Here is a 23,050-nt window from a genome sequence, read left to right on the forward strand (position 1 = left end):
GGAACTAATTATGATATCCAAGTTGGCATGGATGTGATGCAAGCAATTTTATCTACAAAACATTGTGCATGTTGATCACAATAAATGATTTAAGTGGTCTCTATTTTATTGACATGGACCACTGTCTGCTTGAAAATGCTCAGCTAGATGACTCCGTTTTTATTGGTTATGGTGAAACTTTGCTTTGTGAACCATTGTTTTGGCCTTCAAGTGGGCTCTGAATTGTATCCCAAGAATTTGCCCAGCTAATTGTGGTGGCCAGATGACAAAGTGAGAGGGTTTTCAGTGGCTCTGTAGCCTTTTGATTGTCTAACCCTGCTCTAGGAGGCAGAAGAGCGAACCCACCCTCCCAAGATACCCTCAAAAGCACCAACTGATTATTTGACCAAGATGGCCTGTTCTTCTCCTTTTCTCAAGTGCATGAGCTAATAGTTCCAAACTTAAGGCAGCCTCCATTTACGCCCCAGCTCCAGATACCAGGCCGTTCCGAAATGAGTTTCATTTAGGACTGATGAAGAAGAATAAACCATGGTGTTGGGAGGCACCTTCCCTCAGAAGCCATCGGTTTGTTTTGCCTGTCCATCAGTTTGCCAGGAATATTAAGGCAGCTCTATTTCTCTGATGTAATTAGCCCCACGGCATTTTACATGATACAACTGGTACGTTGTTTTAATTAGTGGAACTTCGTAATTGCTTAAGGACAGCTCCATTCAGGGTGTGTTGTCTTCTCACTCATTCCATTACTACTTCAGCTGGTTGGTAGCATTATTGACTCCTTCTCAGAAATATTCTATTCTGTGGGTCTGTTTTCTATCCTCTTTGTTATGGTATCAGGAGAGAAGGAACCACAGTGATAAGAAGTAAGTCCTACTGATAAAGGTTCATCCATGTGCTTATATGTCTCGTGTGTGTGTGTGTGTGTGTGTGTGTGTGTGCACGCACAGGTGTTTGAATACCGCTGTGAAATGGAGGCTTCTAATTATTTCTTAAAGCTGATAATGCAGTTGGGAGGAGATTTTTCCTCCTTTATTTATTTATTTTTGGAAGCTTGGTGAATGTTTTGCAGAAAGCTCAGATATAACAATAAGCAGGTACGGAGCTTGAAACAGTAATAAAATTGTGTAGATTGTGAAGCACGTTTCTTAAGGAGTTACGCCTGGCCTCTTCACAATATTTCTTCGGGAGGATAGTGACAAAGTGATTTCATGAATTGACTTCCATAGTGCAAAATTTTAGTTTCTCATTTTGGCAAACATGTCACATTTTCTTCTTAGTTTCTCATTTCTGCAGGTATGTCAAGATGAGTTTGTTGAAAATTTCATATTTTTTTTAAAAGGACACTATTTGTATCCATCTTGGTCCACATTTCTCCAAATATATGGAATTTTGTTTAGAATGCTGTCCAATGTACAGTCTTTGCAACAATTTTCTGTGATAAATTTTGTGCGTTACTTTCAAGAATATATGTATTTTTGCACAGCGCTTTCTGATCTCTCTTTCTCTCCTATCTATCTATCTATCTATCTATCTATCTATCTATCTATCTATCTATCTATCTTGAAATGCAAAATCTGGATTATTGTGCATTTCAAGCAATGTTTCCATTCGTTCATTTGTTCCATAATGCCAAATTAGATACATTTCCATTCAAATGCAGGTGAAACAGGTTCCTTTCTATCCTTGTTTGATTTAGTTTCTGTTTGACTGTGACCTGTCTTGTACAGTTTAAGGGCATTTGGGTCTTTTCAACATGTCACCTGAAATTTCCTAATGGGGTTAATCCCTTTTTGTGTGCTGTAGATACCTTGTCAGATACCTGACTCACATGTCTAGGGTGATGCAGCCCCGTCTGTTTCACTATTTGCTCTATGGCGCTGTTTTGAAGGATGATTTGCTTTTTGTTCCTAAGAGAGCTAATCCTCTGTTTCAGCATTGCAACGTCATTTAAGCCAGGCTTGCCCAGTCTGAAACTCTCCAGATGGGGTGGCACTCAATTCTGAGGCAGCAGAGCTAAAGATGATTTCTATCTTGGAAAAATCAGGACCCTGAATCACACGGAGAACACGTATTATGGGTGGTTGTGTTCTTGATCATTCATGGGGAAGGAAGAAGGCAATGAGTTGCAGCTGATAAAACCTCCCCTTTAACCAGTGTTGTCCAAACTTGGCCACTTTAAGATGAGTGGACTTCAACTCCCAGAATTCCATGGCTGGCTGGGGAATTATGGGAGTTGAAGTCCACTCATCTTAAAGTGGCCAAGTTTGGACAACACTGCCTTTAACCTTCTGCATTGGAAGAAGAGGACCCTCAAACAGTTACACGCAACTGTTAGCACAGCAGCTACAGACTTTGAATAGCTACCATTTTTCAACATCCCAAGAAGATAGAAGTAAAAGGTGAAAATTGGGAAAGATTTCCAATCTCCTTCAGGTAGACAAGAACTAACAGGTGGGAATGACATCTGTCTGTCTGATGGAGGAGGACTGAAACTCAGCCTGGCTTCCTAATCAAATATTGGGCCATTGAACCGGGCTCAGGCAGGCATTTTATTGACAGATCTTTGCCCACCTTCAGATTGTGAGAGGAGGAAGGAGCTAGGCTTAGAGATGTGGAAAGATTCATTTCTTGTGCAATCGAGAAAACAATTCCGCCTTCGGCTCATGAAGTCGAAAAGGAAACACTGTGTTACATAAAGTTGGAACATTACCTGCAAACTGGGAGGAGAGAACTCCTACCTTCAGAAACAGAAAAAGGGTTTGAAAATAAAGGAAAGAGTATGAGCTAAAAGATATGAATGCCTTTAGAAGTAACTGTTGCTTGAGATGGCTGTTTGCCTGGTGAATTTAACCCTTTCCATAACACCTAAAGGGGGCTCCCTCCCTCCCTCCCTCCCTCCCTCCCTCCCTCCCTCCCTCCTTCCTTCCTTCCTTCCTTCCTTCCTTCCTTCCTTCCTTCCTTCCTTCCTTCCTTCCTTCCTTCCTTCCTTCCTTCCTTCCCCTGTTCTTCTCCTGGAAAAGGAGAATGGGAAAGTGTGCATGTATGTCTGTGCCCCCATGCATATATTTCTGTGGGAGAGTTTCATGTGGAAAAGTGACAATATTTGATACATGCAGATAGAGGTCAATTTTACAAGCAATTATTTTAAGTAGCAATTATTTATTTAATTTAAATTAATTTTTGATCCAGGCTGTGGTCTTTTTTTGGGAGAGTGGTCACTGGCAGGTGTATATATGCACACGTGCACACACACACAACCCTAAGTGTATCACATGCACTCATTGAATAGAAGCAAAGGAGAATGGAACCTTATATTGACGCTGACAAGATAGGAAGTTGGGTATTACACATTTTGTCTGTGAGATATACACACACACACACACACACACACTTCCCAACTAGAGGATTGTCTTAAGCTCAGGGTTGCCTTCTTTGAAGAAAAAACAGTGGGTGAAATACAAGCAGTGATCTCCAGGGGGATGCGATCACATGATGAAATGAACACTATTTACATGCATTGTGACATTGCACATACATACAAAACAGGTGCAGCATGTGCCATCGTGACACCCGTGTTGTTGTTTTGACAAAATCATCAGAAACTCTGGACACCTCTGTGTACAAGTGCAAACTGGAATTAAATTCTAGGATGGTGTCAGAGCAGTGTGTGTGTGTGTGTGTGTATGTGTGAGTCTCGATAGCATCCCCTCCAAAACAAATGAACACCAATAGCTGCAGGGCTGTCTGCAACAGGGGGTGTTGCAGACCGAAGCTCCAGCTTTTCTTTTTACACTCATTGCAACACAGGTTAAAAAAAAAAAAAGTGGGGTTTCAACTGCATGGTTAATGGCCACCATCTTGACTTTTTTGATCCCCTGTGGCCACCCCTGGACAGCTGTTTACTTAGCTCTGTCCTACCATGAACAGAGTTTCATGAAGCTATGGGGCTTCTTTCTAAGCAAGTTTGCATAAGATATGTAAGGGAAGACTGGGCCAGTAAAGTCTGCGGAACAAACTCCATGCAAACATCTGCATGGACTTTGAACTCCTAAGCATGTCAGGTAAAAGCAGGAATGGGAGAAGAACCACCATTTGCCATGGTGACAGACACTCAGCTTGATATGGCTTTACTGCTTTGTACAAAAGTTCTGTTTGTTCAGTATTCTGGAAGATCTCCTGCTAGGACTGAAAGTGCCAGGCTACAAAAATGTATAAAGAAATAAGTGTCAGAGTTGCGGGCTCTGTTTGTTCTTTTCAAGTGAACTTTGTAACTTTGTATTTCTAAGGGAATTGATCTACTGGCCCAGCATGATCCTTGATGCTAAAAGTCCAAGGGGCTTTGTGAAAGGGATATCTAAATGATTGAAATGCACTAATAATGGAGTGGAGGACATGTAGTCCTGGACGCAGGTCTAGTTCCCAAACATAGTTTACAAGCCACAATGGGTTCAAACAACCCTTGAAACCAAAAGGAAACTTTGCAATGTGTGAAACCACCATCTTCTTTTTTGGTTTTAGTGATACAGTATTAAAACTAACATCAAGTAGGGATGGACAAAAGGATTCTTCTCATCCTGGTCTCCTTGAGATATCTCCTCCACTCCTTGGTTGGAAGACAAGTCCCAGAATTCCTTGACAATCTGATTGAGAATTCTAAGAATTTAATTCATCAGCTCCTGAGGGTGCCAGGCTGGAGACAGCTGAGTCACAGAAGCATAAGCAAGGGCTAGGTTTTCAGGAGAGTTCACAGCTCATGTGGTAGCTGGATTCCATAAATTTATCAGTGGGTAAGAACTGAGAAGACCATATTTAAGAAGATAACTCATTAGCCATTTTGCTGTTGCATCAGCCAGAAAGGGGGCAGTTAGAACTGGCCTGACTTTGCGTATCACTCACAATTCCTGTGGAGCTCCCAAACTGTTAATGGACACGACTTAACGACTAAACAACAACAAGAAGACCCAAAGCCCAGCAGATCTTTCTCAGACAATAGCTCGAGCAGAAGAACCTACAGAGTTGGCCGTGCTCAAGGCAGGAATTCCAAGGGGGAAGCTGTAAAACATACCCTGAACAGATCCTAGAGGTACATTGCCTCAAGAGCCTTGAGTTTTATTTATTTATTTTTCGGTTATCTCTGCCCGCAGCCCTTAGAGGGAGAGCTATTGAAAGGAAACTCCCGTCAAACACATGTAGGCCACAGACTTGAACATGATAATCCCCAAACAGGGAAAGGAAGAGAGGGCAACACAGAGAGATGTCGCGTTTTTCTCCACTTCTTAACCCCCTGCCCCAGCCGTGCTCTGAAGTGAGTAAGACTATGTCTATATTGGGGTGGGATTAGATTGAAACCTAAAGCCTAGAACGTAGACATGTGGGGTGTGGGGTGAAAGCTTGCTCACTGTTCCATTATGTATTGTTTTCTTGTTTTACTTTCTTGGAGGGCCTATGATTCCTTTTGCTAGGTTTCCACTGCAAAAGAATAAGAATTCTTTGTGTTCTCCCATGAGCTTTGTCTCATGACATCAGGCATCCCATACAGTGCATTGAAGCCAGTAGAAACCATACCAGGAAGTTGATACTCTGAAGTGTATGTGAGTTCTCCAAGGAACACCTTGATTCTCAGTCATCCCTCCTAGTGGGCACTCAGAAGCAGCATTGTTAGACCTTAACCTGACCAAAGCTTGATTAATTATTATGTTACCCTTAGTCCTGATTTTGTTTAAACATTAATTTCAGGCCCTCAATGTGAGAACCATTTAATTCAACCGTTGAAGCTCGCAGAATGTCAGGATTTGGAGATATCTTGAAGGTGGTCGGAGAATACGGGAGGTTCCAGAAATGGTTGGTGGTACTCATTTGCATCCCAAATTTCTTAACCCCGTTTCACATGTTTGGCCAAGTCTTCATCAGTATGGATGTGCCTCACCATTGCAATACCAGCTGGATCCGGGCAATTAGCCCCAACCTAACCATAGAACAGGAGCTGAATTTGACCATTCCTAGGAAACCAGATGGTTCTCTGGACGAATGCTGTAGGTTCCGTCCAGTGGAAGAAGATATTGAATCGATAATAAAATATGGGCTCAATTCCACAGAGAAGTGTCAACAGGGATGGGTGTATCCTTCAGAGCTCAAGCCAACACTGGTAACAGAGGTGTGTATATGTATAATCTGAATTCCTTTTGAGTGCAAAATGATTCTATTTTGAAATGTTTATTGGTTGTGTACCGTAGGAATTGCAGTGTCCCCTTCAAAACAGTTGTTGAAATTGGTGCAACTTACCTGTTACTCTTAGAATAATAATCTAGGCCAGTGTTTCTCAACCTTAGCGACTTTAAGATATGTGGACTTCAACTCCCAGAATTCCCCAGCCAGCATGGCTGGCTGGGGAATTCTGGGAGTTGAAGTCCACATATCTTAAAGTCGCTAAGGTTGAGAAACACTGATCTAGGCATTAAATGAGATGGAGCTGAGGGGCCTATGGAAAAAAAATCAGTGATATCTTCAAATAAGATACAAAGCACAGATGTGATAACGACATGGTATTTTCTTGTAGTCTGGATGTTGTGCATCATAGGACATTTGATCACTTGAGGACACTTTAACATTAAATCTAGAGAAAAATATAATCGCTTAATGCCTGTAGCTTTCTAAAGCTGATGACTCAGTGGTTCATTCAACATCTCCAGATGTTGTTGAGCTATAACTCCCAGCAGCCTTGGTCATTGTGCCCACTGGTGATGCCTGCTGGGAAATGTAGGCTACAATTTTACAATTATAGATCCAATTACAGTGAAACCTCAATTTAATGGACCAATTGGCGGTGATTTACCCCCACTGCCTAAGGCTGTTGCTATGCCAATGATGCAAGTCATATCCTTTGTACTGATTTGTGTCATGGGGTCACCATACAAATGGGGTCACCATACAAATGACAAATCTGCATGAAGGATGCAAAATTAAGGTAGAATTAAATAAATTTAACTGCTTCATCCAGACTACCTGGGATGCGCCAGAGTTATCCTTTATTTTAGTGGGATGTCCAGATGGAAATCTGGTCCATGGTATCTGAAGTCCGCTAAATAAGGGTCTGTAAAATCAAGGTTTTGCTGTACAGTACTAGCATTTAAAGAGAAAGGCTCTCTGTAACCAGATCATTTATGTACTTTGTCAGTAGTATGAGTCTAAAATAGGATCCCGTGGTGATCCTATTTTAGGAGATATTCTTTCTCTCTTCCCTGATTCACACATTGTGCTAAGACATGACTGGTTTAGTTGTGATTTATGGAATAAACCGTTGTATGTGAGTCTACACACACACTAAGGGAAATGTGAAAAATGCATATTCATAAATAGCACAGCCTTCCCCAACCTGGGCATTCTCCAAATATGTGACTTTCATTCCCAGAATTCCCCAGTCAGCAGGGGCATTCTGACAGTTGAAGTCCATACATCTGGAAGGACCCAGGCTCTTCTCTTTCTTTCTCACAGAAACAATGGTCTGTGTTTTCACAAGTTCCCGCACTGTGGAAAGCTGGTTTGTCTGCCAAGGATGTCACACTGTATGCACATTTTGAGCTCAGATGATCTTGCCAAGTGGAGGAGTGCTCAATATTTTTCAGCTGGTCCACACTGCTAGTGAGTTTGGGCTACAATTCCCAGAATGCCTAGCCAACAGCCCTGCTTGGCTAGGGAAATCTTGCAATTGAAATTCAGATAGATTCAGAAAGAATCTGGTGGGGCAATGGATTCAAACAACAGTTCTGGAAAGTTTCTCTTTAAGAAAGCCAAGCATTTGGCTAATCCAGGGATGGCAAACCTTTCGGGCTCGGCGTGTCAAAAATTTGGAAAATGCCTAACTTGGCTCTGCTGGCGTGTCACCCCCCCCCCCCCGAACAAAAGAGGAACAATTCCTTACATATTCATTTATTAAAAATATATATATATAGTCCAATCACGGTGATGCTATGTATTATATAAAGAAACGTCAGATAATTACGAAAATGAAATACGAGTAAAACAAACTCAGTTTCTTTGGTAACTCAAACCAGGAGAACAGTTGTTGTCGGGTGTGGGTGAATGCTGGCGTGTCACCCAAAACGTCATGGCATGTCACCTTGGACATGTGTGTCATAGGTTCTCCATCCCTGGGCTAATCTAACCAGTTTGTAGTGAAAATGGCTGTCATTACTATTCCAAAACGAATGGTTTATCAGTCCAGAGGTAAAAACATGAGGCTAAACAAGGCAAGGGTCATGCGAGAATCAAAATAGTGCCATCAGGAGGTTGAATGAAAAGGAATTTGTCTTTTTCTCCTTTAGTTTAATTTGGTCTGTGACCGAAAAGACTTAAACGACATCTCCCAATCTATTTACATGGGTGGTCTACTGATCGGAGCGCTGGTCTTCGGCCCACTGAGTGACAGGTAAAGGCCAGGTAGATATTTCACAGGGCAGCTAAAAAGAAGAATGCGCTGCTGGTGGTTGACGAGGTGGCTTAGCAGTTTGTGCAGGGATCAAAGGGGGTCAAACAGGTCAAGAGGGCAGCTGTGTCTGCAATCAAAGCCCTGCCTCTTTTTACATGTGTTGCACTTCTGAATTATCTGTCTCCAGCCTAGTCCGTCAGGTCTTCCAGCAGTGCACCCTTTACTGCTATAACTGAGTCCATCCGCTTTGTTGCTGGTTGTCCTCTTCTTCTCTTTCCTTCCACCTTTCCAACATTATGGACTTCTCAGGAGAGCTGGGTCTTTACATAATGTGTCCCAAATTTGATAATTTGAGTTTGATCCTTTGTGTCTCAAGGGAGAACACTGGTTTGTTCTAGGATCCATCGGTTTGTTTTCTTGGCTGTCCATGGTATTCTAAGGAGTCTTCTTCAACACCAAAGGGGGGGGGGGAGATTTAATTGCATTTCAGTGGAATTGATGAAAGATCGTTTCTCCCCCTGTATTTGATACATTTCCTTTTTCTCATATTCACAAATGAGAACTTGGCAATAACTTACAGAGAGGGAATCTAGGATTTCAAGAGATACACACATATGCCTACAATTCTTGAAATACTCAACCCTTGCTCATGCGCACTTGCGTGTCTCAGAAATCAGGCTGTGGCTTATATGGGGGGAAAGCATTCCAAGCCTCTCTTTGCAGCACTAGGACCAGGTTCACACAACTCACCAAACATGGGTTAACAACTGCTAGGCTCAAAATGTACACTCGGCCAAACTCAGGACATTAATACATGACACAGATCTGGGTCCATCCAACTTTCTGAACCCCAATGTTGCAATCCTGTTTTAGCCAACCCTCAGGGGTGTTCACGGGGAAGGGCTCAAAAAAATCAAGATGGTGGCCACATCCATGGGATCAAAGCCCAACTCTTTTTTACATGCATCCTGAGGGTAGGGCTCAGGTCACATGAGTGTGGCTACCACCTTGATGTTTTTGACCCTCTCTCTGCAGGCTTCCCTGCCTACCCTTGCGTGCTGTACAAACCCAGCCTATCTTTCTCTAGGAAAAACAGCCCCTGGATTTTTGAAACATGTGTTTTCGTTCTGATCATTATCATGACGGCTTCCTCTGGTGCACTGCATTTTCTTCTCCAGGATTGGAAGTCGGCTGTCCATTCTGCTGACGCTCCTCATCATGGGATCCTTTGGCGTTGGGGCTGGTTTGGCACCCCACTTCTACATCTACATTGCCCTGAGGTTCTTTGTGGGTGCTGCTTTTGCTGGGATCAGCATCAGCATGGCAGCCTTGAGTAAGTCCTAGAAGCCCAAATTTCAGCATCTGAAGTCATCACGCCCTCCTACTTTAAAAAAAAAACCCTCTCCTCAATTTATATTAATATAAACTTAATATTTATAATCATTACATTGACATTACTTATAATTATTAGCTCAGGTTTATGCTGAAAAGCGTCAAAGTAGAATAACTTAATCTTCTAGGGGTAAAGGAGGGTAGTATATTAGAAAGAAAGGTGATGACAACAGTTGTGCAAGTGTAAGGAGTTTAATCTGTAGAACTCATGACCACAAGACATGGACATGGTCATAGCCACCAACCTGGAGACCTTTAAAGGGGGATTGGATAAATTCATGGAGGACAAGACTATCAAAAGCTATGAGTCTTGAAGACTCCATGTTTCTTCCAAGCTGGAGACCATCTATCTCCAAATCCTAGTTGTAAGGAAGCTAGGGCAAGAAAGAGGAGCATCCCCATCTCTTGTTTGTGAGCATCTCAGAGGCATCCAGTTGGCTCCTATGAGAAGAAAAATGGAGGAGTAAGATGGGTCTGTTCTTACATTCTTGTTGGAAGAAGTTGGAGAACAGACTAAATACATTCTTCCCAGAACATATAGCTGGTAGAATTCATTACCACAAGATATAGTGTTGGACGCTACTGGGATGGCTTTAAAATGGGATTGGATAAATTCTTGGAGGACAGGTCTGTGAAGGGCTATCAGTACTGAAGATTCCATGTCACCTCCAGGTTCGGGGCAGCCTGTCTTCAAACCTCAGTTGCAAGACAAGAACAACAGAAAGGGTTGCATCTCCACCTCCGGCTTGCAAGCATCTCAGAGGCATCTGGTTGGCCACTGTGAGAAACAAAATGCTGGGTTGAGATGGGCCTTGGCTTGATCTAGCAGGCCTGTATGTTGTGTTTGGAAGGAGAACATGTCAAAGAAAGCTTTTCTTTGCACATAACCTGTGGAATTTGCTACCACAGGATATGGTGAGGACCAGCAACTGGGTGACTTTGAAGGGGGATTGGATAAATTCACAGAGGACAGGTGTCCCGAGGATTATCCATCTTGAAAAGGCTGAAGCTAAGATACCCTACCCAAGTTGTAACACTGTTGTGTTTTGTTCCAGGATAGACTACAAAACCCAAACCATATTTGCATGTGTGAATTGTGCCTGTTCCTGCCAGGAACCCCAGTTAGGAAGTTTGGGGAGAGCAAACACCACAGTGGGCAGGCTGTAGTGCCCAAAGGGAGGCCCTGGATTTAAAAAAAAATTAAATTCCCTTAATTTAAAAAAAAAAAAAATCTCCTTTGCTTTTCAAACGACCTTAAGCCATTTTTTGAGATTTCAAGAAGGTCTCTGTATATTTCTCATCTCAAAACTTTGAGAAACTGTGCCACTGGCTTCCAATGACTGTATTTGGGGTGGAGGGTCCTGGGGGTGCCAGATAAGGGTTCAGAGGCTCCAGACCACACTGGGGCTCCCTGTCAGAAATACAGAAGGCTCAAGGGCAAAGTTGGATGCCTTGCAGACCCATAAGATAACCCATCTATCAATTGGTTGGGAAAGGAGTGGATTTCTGAATGGAAACGAGCTGATGGAGAAGGGTCAAGGTCTTTGCATGTGAAGAGAGACCTGAGTTCTCCAAATCTTTTTAGGTTCGGAGTGGGTGGGGCCGTCTTACCGTCCCCGGGCGCTGATCATTACCCATTGTGCCAACGCGCTGGGTCAAATGGCTCTGGCTGGCTTGGCGTACTTTATCCGTGACTGGCGACGCTTTCAGATCGCAGGGTCGGCCCCTGCGTTCGCTCTGTTTTTCTATATTTGGTAAGTCTCGGTGCTCAAACTGAGGGTGACGCTTGGCTGGCTAGACAACCTGGGGAACACTCTATTTGGGGATACGATTAACGGCAATGGGATTCCCTCGTTTATTTGTTACTGGCTTTATTTTAAAGAGCTATACCCCACCTTTCAATCAGGTTCCCATGGTGGCTAGTGTACAAAATCTCAGGTTTTTAATTTTGTGCCTTGCGTGATGCAGGCTTCTAGTCGTCATGGCTCTGAGGTTCAACCTAGAACAGCGTTTCTCAACCTTGGGAACTTTAAGGTGTGTGGACTTCAACTCCCAGAATCCCCCAGCCAGCAACTGGCTGGGGGATTCTGGGAGTTGAAGTCCACACACCTTAAAGTTCCCAAGGTTGAGAAACACTGACCTAGAAGGATGGGGTTAATGCTCTGGAAAATCTCAGAAGCAGAACTTTGAAGAGAAAAAAGTGTTGTATGACGCAGTTCAGGACCCGGTTTACAACATTTCCTGAGTTAGCTGGAAGAATTGAATACATCTATCAACCCAAGCAAATTTTCTCATACACAGAAAATACAAGCCCCTGGATTCTGGGCTTTGTGTGTGTGCGTGGAGGGGAAAACATTAAAGTGAGGTTTTAAATGCTAGGAATGCACTCTCCTGGATGATATGCAGTGTTCATTAAGGGCTGGCACGCACACTGAAAATTATATTTAAAATGCAGGCATTAGCTAAATAGTTTTCTACATTTATGCTGAAAGGAATTTACATCTTCATTTTTTGGGCATCCAAAAGTTGATCCTGGGATTTGATCTTCTGTTTGGGATTCGGGTCAGTCTGATATTTGCTAATACAGTTGATTGTTCTCAGCCTAGAACAGTGTTTCTCAACCTTGACCATTTTAAGATGTGTGGACTTCAACTCCCAGAATTCCCCAGCCAGCCATGCTGGCTGGGGAATTCTGGGAGTTGAAGTCCACACATCTTGAAGTTGCCAAAGTTGAGAAACATGGCCTAGAAGGGGTCCAGCTGTTCTTGCTATACAAACTCTCAAAGGAAACCACTGAGTTACCTGCCCCCCCCCCGCCCCCTGCAATTCCTTTTCCAGGTCTGATTTATGTTTTTACCTGTTTTGTATTGCAGGGTCCTTCCCAGTTCTGCTCGGTGGCTGATAACCAAGGGGAAAATTAAAGAGGCCAAAGAAATCCTCCAAAAAGCCGCCTCTATCAACAAACGCACCATCTCCGAGGAAGTCCTCAACCAGGTGCCAAATGCACAATTTTTTTTTTATTGCTCCTCTGAGGGCAAGTTTTAGGATAGAATGCTTTAAAAATAAGGAGAATAAAACTGGCTTTATTCCTCCTTTCCAATGCTATAACTTCGGTGGAATCCTTAGTGCTCCCTGAGCTTGGTGGTTTGCTTGCAGACGTTTCATCACCCAACTAGGTAACATCATCAGTGCTGGTGAGTGTGGGGTTTGCTCCCTGTTTATATACCGTACCTTGCCCTGCCTGTGTTGGTGGGGGTGTGGTTTCCTCCTTGGTGGTTCCTTGATTAGAGTATTGTTTTCTGCCCATTTTCTGCTAATAGTTTCAACAGATCAAGCCAAATGCAAAAATGCTAGGGAATTCCTGGAAGCTTGCCATTCAGACAAATCAGCCGTGAATAGATGCATAGAGATAAACCACATTGACACACCATTCAAAAGTGGTAACAAAAAAGCTAAGAAGGAAACAGAAAGACCAGAACACATCCCCTCCAGCAGTCAATGCTCAGACGAGCAGGGATCAACACCAGACAAACAATCAGGCAGAAATTAAAACTCTAGTCAAGGAACCACCAAGGAGGAAACCACACACGCCCCAAAACTGGCAGGGCAAGTGACTATAATGCATATAAACAGGGAGCAAACCCCACATTCCCTCACACCGATGATGCTACCTAGTTGGGTCATGAAACATCTGCAAGAAAACAACCAAGCTCAGAGAGCACCAAGGACTCCACAGCTGAATCCTGAGCCACATATATTCTCTTCTATTGAAACTATACTTCGTTTTTTTTTTCTCCTTTGAACCTTTCTCCTTTAGTCCTTATCTTCTCTACCTCCCTGAAGGGATCTTTTGGACAAAATTCTTCCTTTGCCCTCTCTGCCTATGTACTTGCATCATTTTTAGGTCATGGCAGCTTCAGCCTAGCCTCACAAAACCCAGCTCTTTTCACCCGACAGGTGTACGACTAAATAAATAAAGGGGAAAATGCAATTTTCTGGAAGTGGGATTATTTCAAAAAAACATCTGGTCTGGGAATGAAAAGGAAGTGGTTTCTGATTTGCTTGCTTGCAATACAACAGAGAGAGGGAGGGGATGCCTAAGGCAAGATTACAAGAGGGCAGCCAAGCAACCATGAAGTCTGGCTGACGTTTTGCCTTTTATTTTGTACTCATTCAAGTTGACTCCGGAAGAGAAGGTGAAATCTGGAAACATCCTAGATCTTTTCAAGATACCGCATCTAAGGAATATGACTTTAATCATGGCTTGGGTGTGGTAGGTCTTCTCAATCACATTCATTCGCCAAAAGGCCTTTAGTGTATTTTCAATGTAATGTGTGAAATGGCTATAACTTCTCAGAAGCACACCCCTGGCTTATAACCCCTGGCCTAATTTTGGTGGTCCCTAGAACCCTAGAGGATCACATTCTTGAAATTTGGGGGCCAATCCCTGCTTTTTGATTTTCCGCTATTTTTAAACAAAATCAAGCCTAAAAGAAGTGTGTTAATCTGATAAGGTTGGCATCCTTTTTTGCCATCTTCCTTTGACCCCAACATTTGGTCTCACCTTCAGGGATATCACTGCCTCCCTGCTCTGTTCCAAAAGTTTTCCCACCACTGCAGTAAAGAGAGAGGGAGCTAGACATGGAAACTATTTGAAAAGAACTGCAAGACAAACTAGGATCTTCTGGTTCTGCCCTCAGGTTTGCGGACAGTTTTGTGTATTATGGAGTGAGTCTTCACGTTGGGGATTTCGGCTTGGACATCTACTTGACCCAACTCATCTTTGGAGCAGTTGAAATACCATCTCGCGTCTCCTGCATTTTTCTGCTCCAGTGGCTCGGGAGGAAGAAGTGCCAAGCAGCTTGGCTTCTCCTGGGGGGAATTGTGTGTGTGCTCATCCCCGTTGTCCCCAAAGGTACAGAAGATATTTGAGAAGCTAAATGGCAAGGCAACGTTGGGAGGTCAAAAGATTGTGCGTGGCTAATCTTAGCCGGATTGATTGTTCACGTGCCTTCAAGTTGTTTTAGACTCCTAGCAATCACATAAGATAGATTTTTCTCCAGGTTCATCTGTCCTCAACCTGGCCCTTCAGGTCTTCTAGTGGTGCCCCCATCACCACTGTAACTGAGTCCATCCCCCTTGCTGCTGGAGGTCCCCTTCTTCTCTTTCCTTCCACTTTTCCCAGCTTTAGAACCTCTTCCAGAGAGCTGGGTCTTCGCATAATGTGTCCAAAGTAGGACAATTTGAGCCTGGTCTTAGCAGGAGCTGTATCAAAATTCTTGGAGGCCCTTTGTTCATGACTAGAAAGCCATATTGAGCTTGGCCAGTTTGGTAAAAGGTTGTGTGAAAAATGTCCCCACACGGTAGGATGGTGACAAAGTTCCATCTTTTCCAGTTGAACCATCACAGAGATTGTTTTCGCTTTTGCATGAAGCTATGCTGTCATAGCTAAACCATGGATGGAGGATTCATTGCCTGCTATTGCTAAACCATGGATGGAGGATTCCTGCAGGCTGAAAGTTCCACCTTGCTGTCCATGGGAGAAGGGACAGGTCCTTTCTTGTTGCATGGAGAAGCTCAGGGGTTGACCACAGAGCTTGAGCAAGATGGGCCTACAGTTCACAAGGCCTCCATATTCTGTGCTCCATATTAGAAAAAAACTCAGCAGGGGGGCTGCTGATTGCTAAATATTTGGGGAAAAGAAAGAACCATTGCAGGGGATAAAGAGCAAAAGAGAAAGTGCCAAGAGAGATTAACAGAGAAGACAGAAATCAGAGAAGCACAGAGTATCCACTAATGCAGTGTTGTCCAAACTTGGTCACTTTAAGATGAGTGGACTTCAACTCCCAGAATTCCCCAGCCACACTGCATTAATGGATCTCACGTTCAGGGCTTCCTCACAGTGGGCCATTTTGTGAGAGTCTAACTTCACTAGGTCTCTATTTTCTGTTGCTAAATATGGAGCTAAGGAAGAATTGCCTTCCAGGCCACCTCCTGAGGCGAGAAGATATTGATGAATTGTGCCCTTGGACCTACACCAGCTGTCCAACCAGTTGTCCTATGAGTAATCACTGACTTTTCTTTCCAACACAGTGGAGATGTTTAGAAGGATTTATTTCCACATCAAATGTGTCATAATTTCTGTGACGTTCACAGGCTTTATTTTAGCATCCTTCAAGATGCCAGCTTCAAACTATGTAGTCAACCCTCTCCAGTCCAGGCACCATATAGCTGAGTGGACTTCAACTCCCAATATTCTCCAGCCTGCACGGCCCCTGCTAAGAATCCTGGAAGTTGAAGTCCACAAATGTGAAGGTTGCCCAGGATGGCGAAGATGAGACATGATGGGCTTAGGTTAATAAACTGTGGTTATGTTTAACCACAATTTATGGTTCATGTCCAATGAACCTAGCGTGGAACTGGAAGCTTTGATTTTAATACTGTATCAAATGGAGGAGAAGAGGGAAGAACAGTGGGCAATTCAGCCACTGAGCCAAACTCCTGGTTTATGTAGTCCAATTATATATTCTCCCCTTGGGGGAATCACATTAGTGACTCAGCCCTGCTGGTTAGTTCAGGAACTCTGTAAGTGACTAGAACTTTCTCCTGAAAGGGTCATCAGAAACCAACCTAACCCCATTTGTGGATTTGTGTGAACTAGACCCCAGCTTTGAAGCTTTCGATTGTTCTGTAACCTCTGAGCTTGGTCTTCTGTGTTCTTTCTCATCTCATTGTTCTTTTTCCAGATTTCCCTGTGATTGTGACAGTGCTCGCGGTGATCGGCAAGTCTGCTCTGGGGGCCTCCTTTTCAACCACTTACCTGTTTTCTGCAGAGATATTCCCCACAATTGTCAGGTGAAGATCTTGTATTTCTATTTATTTATTTACTAATTAGATTTGCAAGGCCACCCCGCTCAAACAAGGTGACTCTGGGCAGCCTACCACAACAAAACAAACAATAAACCACCCCCCAACCTTAAAATAAATGCAATATATAAATATAAACTACAAAATATAATCTATAGCAGTGTTCTTCACACTTGGCAACTTGAAGATGTGTGGACTTCAACTCCCAGACCTGAAAATGCATGGAGAGAAGAGGGTTCATATTATTTTGGGATGTGATCATAACGATGTTCATGTCCTGTTTGCATATTTTTGTCCTGTTTCCATATTTTTCAGGCATTTTTAATTTAAAAAAGATGTTAGTGAACCTTCTTATTGAATGATTTAGTGCCCTAAGACTTGCTTTACATTCCCCTTCTTGCTTTACAGCAGGGTTTCTCAACCTTGGCAACTTTAAGACGTGTGGACGTCAACTCCCAGAATTCCCCAGCCAGCTGGGGAATTCTGGGAGTTGACGTCCACACGTCTTAAAGTTGCCAAGGTTGAGAAACCCTGCTTTACAGACTCGAAGGAATGAAATCTGTGGTTTTAAATGCCCTGGGCAGGATGAGAACCTATCAGAAGTATTTATGGCTCTGATCTAAAAACCTGCATGGACTTTGGGGGCTTCACAGTGTTGATGAAGCAGTTGTTACTCATAAAACAACATCAACAAAAAAACCCATAGACCCATGTTTCTCAACCTTGGCAACTTTAAGTTGTACGGACATCAACTCCCACCATGCTGGCTGGGGAATTCTGGGAGTTGACGTCCACACGTCTTAAAGTTGCCAAGGTTGAGAAACCCTGCTACAGACCATCTCGTCAGAGATATATAAACTGGCTTTTAACATACTTCGCAGGCCTGCAAAACCCAACAAGGGTCTCACAATGAGTGGAATAATCAAAAGGTGCAGTTCAGATCACTTTGCAGCAGAATATATAAATTAAATGCATTCTTGGTATAATCCTAAGAAATTCAGAACTGTTCTGCCAAGTGCACGGAAGTCTGCAGGTAGTTTCTCTTTCTTCATGTGATGCCCTCCAGATGTGCTGCTTTAGGATTCTGGGAGCTGAAGTCCATCAGATCTGGAAGAAGGTCACATTTGTCTCTATATTGAGGTATTTATTTATTTAGAGCATTTCTACGGTTGCCCAGCTCAAGCAACCTGAGTCTGAACAGCACGGACAAGTCACTAAACCAGAAAAATAGCACCAGCTGGAAAGACCAGCTAAAACAATTAAACGGTGCGAAATAGAAATGAAATATGACACAGCCACGAGTAAATTAGTTGATGCAAGGGAAGCTATGAAATAAATGACAGAATTATTTTTCCCACTGGTGCTACCTGTTATTTTATCTTTCGTGAAATGGGGATGCTTGCAAGGGATTAGCTGAAAACCCAACAAGGCTGTTATAAATAAGCTTCAAACGCCAGTGGCCAAATGATCTTGGTTCCTCTAATTCTGGTGCAATTTCACGCCTTAGGCATGAAAGCCGGCTGGGTGGCTTTGGGCCAGTCCCTCTCTCTTAGCCCAACTCACCTCACAGGGTGGTTGTTGTGGGGAAAATAGGAGAAGGAGCGAATATTAGGTATGTTTGCCTCCTTATGTATAAAAATAAGACAGTGGGATAAAAAAACCTAAAAATAAAATGTCACAACTGTTGGTTGATTTATTTATTCTCTTAAGTAGCCCGCAGGCTACCTTAACAGTGACCTGGATAGGGAACAGAATTCCAGCTGCAAGAAAAGCAGGTGTCTCTTAACATTATCTTTTCAGTAGCCAAATAACTAAGAACTAAGCCCAATCTTTAATTAATGGAATGCATTTCATTTTAATTAATTTAATTTAATTTAATTTATTTCAGGAATGCTTATAGCTTATCCCAATATGGATGTTTGACTTGTTGAGTTCTGGCAGCAAATACTGCCTCAGAAAAAATGCCTCTGTTGGTAGTTGGAAAATGATGAACCCCAATTTCCAGCTTCGTCTGCACCCCATATACTCCCAATCAGTCCCTCTATCCACGCACCATTCAGCTCCCCTAGCAAAAATAGAGTTGAATACCAGCAAATTAAAGCTGTTAACTGGCAAAATTGGGGGGGAAAAAGCAAGCAAAAGTAGCAGGAGAGAGACATGAGCAACAGGCAATAATGTACATTATTTATATATTTATATATCAAAAGGCACAAAACTTTGCCAAGCCACTGGAAACAATTCTGTGGGTCATTAGCACAGACAGTCCCAGAGGGAGTGACCCTTGGTTGTCCCAGCCTCAACCCTCTTATATATAGCTAACAACGGCGGAATGGAAATGGAAAGGAGGCCACCAGGTCTTCCTCTATTCTGCACCATGAAAGAAACAATTTGGTGGATGGGGGTGATGTATTCAACACAGGTAATGGTGGTTCTCATTTCTTCTAATCTAAAAAGTCTCCACCGGTAAGATTGAGCCACAACTTCCTTTATTCTACTTTTTCCACCAGACAATCCAGCCTAGGCTTGTGTTCCATGTCTGCCCGGGTCGCGGGCATCATTGCCCCATTAGTTAGCCTGCTGGAAAAATATCACCCTGCTATTCCCATGTCCTTGTTTGGGAGTTCAGCGCTGATCGGAGGAATCCTCTGCTTCTTCCTCCCTGAAACACGAAACAAAGATCTTCAGGATGTCACATCGCAAACCTTGTCAAGCCGGCGGTGAGTTAGTGTGGGCTAGCAAAGAGCTTTAGAGAACGGAAGGAACGCGGGGAGAAAGAGAAAGAAGCATTCAGTTTAAGAGCCCGACTTTTAAAAGGAAGTCTTCTTGAAGATGATGATTGTTCCAAAGAAAAGTTAAGCTTCATTTAGGAAGTAACATGGTGATAGGTGGTGATGTCTGTCTACAGCAAAGAGTGGGTTCTGTGTGCTCCTCCTGAACTGCACAGATCAGAGTTAGAAAAAAGTGAGCTGAAAGAGGAAGAAAATGCAGAAAACCGTAAGAATATCAGTCTAACCCAGTGTTTCTCAACCTTGCCCACTTGAAGATGTGTGGACTTCAACTCCCAGAATTCCCCAGCCAGCATGGCTGGCTGGGGAATTCTGGGAGTTGAAGTCTACACATCTTCAAGTGGTGGCCAAGGTTGAGAAACACTGGTCTAACCAGTAGGAGACATGCGATATAAAGACATAAGAAGTAAGTCTTTTTGACAAGCAGAGAAGATTAAATTCAGGATTCTTCTGCTGATGGTCTCCATACAGCAGTCAATAGGTTTAAAAGGGCAGAAAGCTGGTTCATAAGACGTTGATGTCCAGCAGGTTGCTGCAAATTCTAAAACGATCGGTACCAAGAATAAGCGTGAACACATTGTCCGGATTTATGCACTGAACTTAAGCTACATGCCAATAAATGCCCTTAGCGTACAGAAACCTCGTTGTATTTTTACATAGCGTGCATTAGCAATTGCCCACATTTTTCTTGAATGGAGAAAAAAAAAAAGATAAAGGAAAAGAAAAGGGAAAAAAATTAGATCGCCCTTTGTTTAAGCAGATTAGACTTGCTGGTTGCTTGGAGATTTTTTCTGATCACCACAGGTGAGGTGCGTGGCATTTGAATGAGTTCCCGAAGAGATGGCCATTAAAAAGGTAGGAAGGTTGACTTTCTCCCATTTAAAGGCATCCCTTTTCATTAGGTCCAAGAAGGCTTTCAACATTAACTGTGAAAAAGGAGCAAGAGAAGAAGGCAGACACGTTCCAGAATTTACCCAGGACACGTATCTCTAGCACCAAGAAATCCTTGTGGTGTCTATCAGAAGGATGGGACTTTTTTATCCGGCAAGAATTTCAATAAACAGAGTTTCTGAGTTTTGTACTCTACACGCCCTAATTCTGTGTGTGGTCCATTAAGCGGTTTTGCATCTCCAGATTGTCCAGAATGATATGCAGAAAAAGATTCAATCCAATTTCTTCTTGGTTAAGAAAACTGATCCGTGTACATTCCTACCAGGGAGAGTCAGCCTGTCTTTTTACGAGATCCCCACACAAACGAAGCCAAAAAACCATCTTTCATTATGCTTGGCGTAGTTCAGTGCAGAATCAAGAAACTCTAACACAGACTTTAGCAAACGTTCAGATGATGTGATGGAGTACAGATGGGACATGGGGGAGTGGATAGGATGAAGATTTCTGATGTGTGTGTGGATCTTTTAAATGTGTTTGCCTTTGGGGTGTTTAGGCTAGAAGTGAGCTTAAGCATGAATTAATTTTCCAGCATCTTCAGGGGAGTATCAAGCGAGTCAAGATGGTGGTCACGACTGCATGATCAAAAGCGTTTGAATCATGCAGTTTGCAATGGCCATCTTGACTTTTTTGACCCCTGACTGTGCCTCTGGAGAAGGCAGAGAGATCTGCCCCTGTTTGGTTTAGAACAGATGTAGAGTTTGCCCAGGCTTTAAATGGAGGGTCAGCTTGTCAAGAAGGTCAGCCTGTCAAGAGCTGTGATTCAAAAACGGCCCCAAAAGAGCTGGGTTTTTAGGGGGGGGGGGCGAAATTAAGACAGCCAGTTTGCCCATTAAAATTTCCTCCACCCCACCCCTAAAATCAAAACAGTGCAACGAAAAGAGGCAGAATATTTCTGCTGGCGTCATATTTTTCCTTCTATTATCCTAGGCGGCATATGGTTCTGGATTTTTAAAAATTCTCCTAGCACTTGTTCACAGAAGATCCAGAGTGCTCTTGGATGGATGGATTGACTCTTTTAATGCAAACTGTCAGGGTGTGCCACGTGTCACGCTGGCCACACAGTGTGACACTCCCAGCCAAATGGGCCCAGGAACCCTTGAGTTGTTTGCAATAAGGGAAGACAGGATGATTTTTGCATTTGAACGTGCGGATCCCATGATTCGAGGGCCGGCGGAGCATCGTGTTTAGTTTCTCGGCATCACCCTTGCATCGGGTTGCGGCCAGATGAAGCAGGGAGAGCTGAAAGGGGAAAATGTGGCCCAGAATCACAAAGGCAGAGTGAAATTAATGTTAAGTAACTCACCATATCAAGAAATATTCTGCCTCCAACAGGAGCCAGTTCAATGCTGCTAAGAAGCCCATGAGAAGTGTGTAAAAGTAGCGGGATAAATTTTGCCTAACATCCTTTTGTCCCGATTGTCTAGTATTTGTTTAATGCAGCATTTCTCAACCTTGGCCACTTTAAGATGTGTGGACTTCAACTCCCAGAATTCCCCAGCCAGCTTTGCTGGCTAGGGAATTCTGGGAGTTGAAGTCCACACATCTTAAAGTGGCCAAGATTGAGAAACATTGGTTTAACGAAAGGCCAACTGCTCCCCAAAATCTACCTTTTAAAAATGCAACCCACTCCTAGCTCTGCTCCTATAAATTTAATATCAGGCAGAATCACAGCAAATCAGGAAGGGGGACTTCCCCCCCCAGTCTGCTATCTTTTCCTCTCCAAGCTACTGTTCATAGTGCAGAACCAGGGATTCTGCAAAATGCTGGAGGACGCCAACAGCAACATTGTTTGACAAAAACGGATTGCTGAAAATGTGGATTGCTGAGCATTTTAAACCAGAGGGTAAAATTTGCACTTATTGTTTCAGATTTGGGGGGGCACATCCCCTTGGTGGGACATCCTTGGCCTTGGAGGGATGGGCCACAGCTGCCCTCCAAAAACTGGGGTGGAGCAAGGACCCAGCAGGACCAAACACTGACTTTGATTTAATGAGATTTGCATTTCGTTAAAATGACATGAATTCATGATGATTGCATGCTCCCTGATTTTTTTTTTTAACAAGCTTCCTCTTCTGTTTATGAAAACATGCAGTTCCAGGGGCAGCCACATTATCAGGTGGCAGCGCTGGGCTGATCTTATTTGGGCTTGGAAGCTCAAAATAGGTCAGAATAGGTCAGAATAGGTTACTATGTGGATGGGAGACCACCAGGAAATCTTACAGCGATGGGCTAGAAGACATCCTGGAACCTGGTTGGCTAACAGGATTATAGCACCACTGCCAATCCTGTGTGTGTGTGTGGGGGGGGGGGTTCAGGTGATATCACAGTTGCGCATATATACACACACAGGGAAGAGACTGTTAAGCCAACCTTGCTGAAGTCTTAGATGAAAGGGAAGATAGGGAGGCAGTGTTCACAGGGCTTGAACTAGACAGTCTTGTTCCTCCCTCGCCTTTTTGGATCGATCGCTCATCAGTTTTCAAAGACTGCAGCTGCCCTTTGGAGGATGACCCAGATCCAATCCTGATGTGGAGGGAGGGAGAAAGGGGACCACTGAGTGACTTACGGATGGCTGTGTCCTGTTTTATAAAGCTTGGTCCTCTGCCTCTGTGATTGCTGCAGAACAGTTCTC

At 43.4% G+C, this 23,050-nt stretch overlaps 1 protein-coding gene across 1 annotated transcript; it reads left to right on the forward strand.

The window, feature by feature from the left end:
• The first annotated feature begins 5,741 nt into the window (after nucleotides 1–5,741).
• LOC103066138 (solute carrier family 22 member 13) lies at nucleotides 5,742–21,867 on the forward strand. Its single transcript, XM_025168295.2, has 10 exons — nucleotides 5,742–6,151; nucleotides 8,319–8,422; nucleotides 9,601–9,755; nucleotides 11,400–11,568; nucleotides 12,688–12,808; nucleotides 13,993–14,087; nucleotides 14,515–14,729; nucleotides 16,561–16,669; nucleotides 19,189–19,398; nucleotides 20,370–21,867. The coding sequence occupies exons 1-10, from the start codon at nucleotides 5,780–5,782 to the stop codon at nucleotides 20,458–20,460; spliced, it is 1,641 nt and encodes a 546-aa protein (XP_025024063.1). The 5' UTR covers nucleotides 5,742–5,779; the 3' UTR covers nucleotides 20,461–21,867.
• Nucleotides 21,868–23,050: the final 1,183 nt, after the last annotated feature.

Source organism: Python bivittatus, unplaced genomic scaffold, assembly GCF_059951505.1.
Source record: "Python bivittatus isolate LINGU-HERP-01145 unplaced genomic scaffold, Pbiv_v1 ctg000610_np1212, whole genome shotgun sequence".
In the NCBI taxonomy this organism is placed as follows: Eukaryota; Metazoa; Chordata; class Lepidosauria; order Squamata; family Pythonidae; genus Python; species Python bivittatus.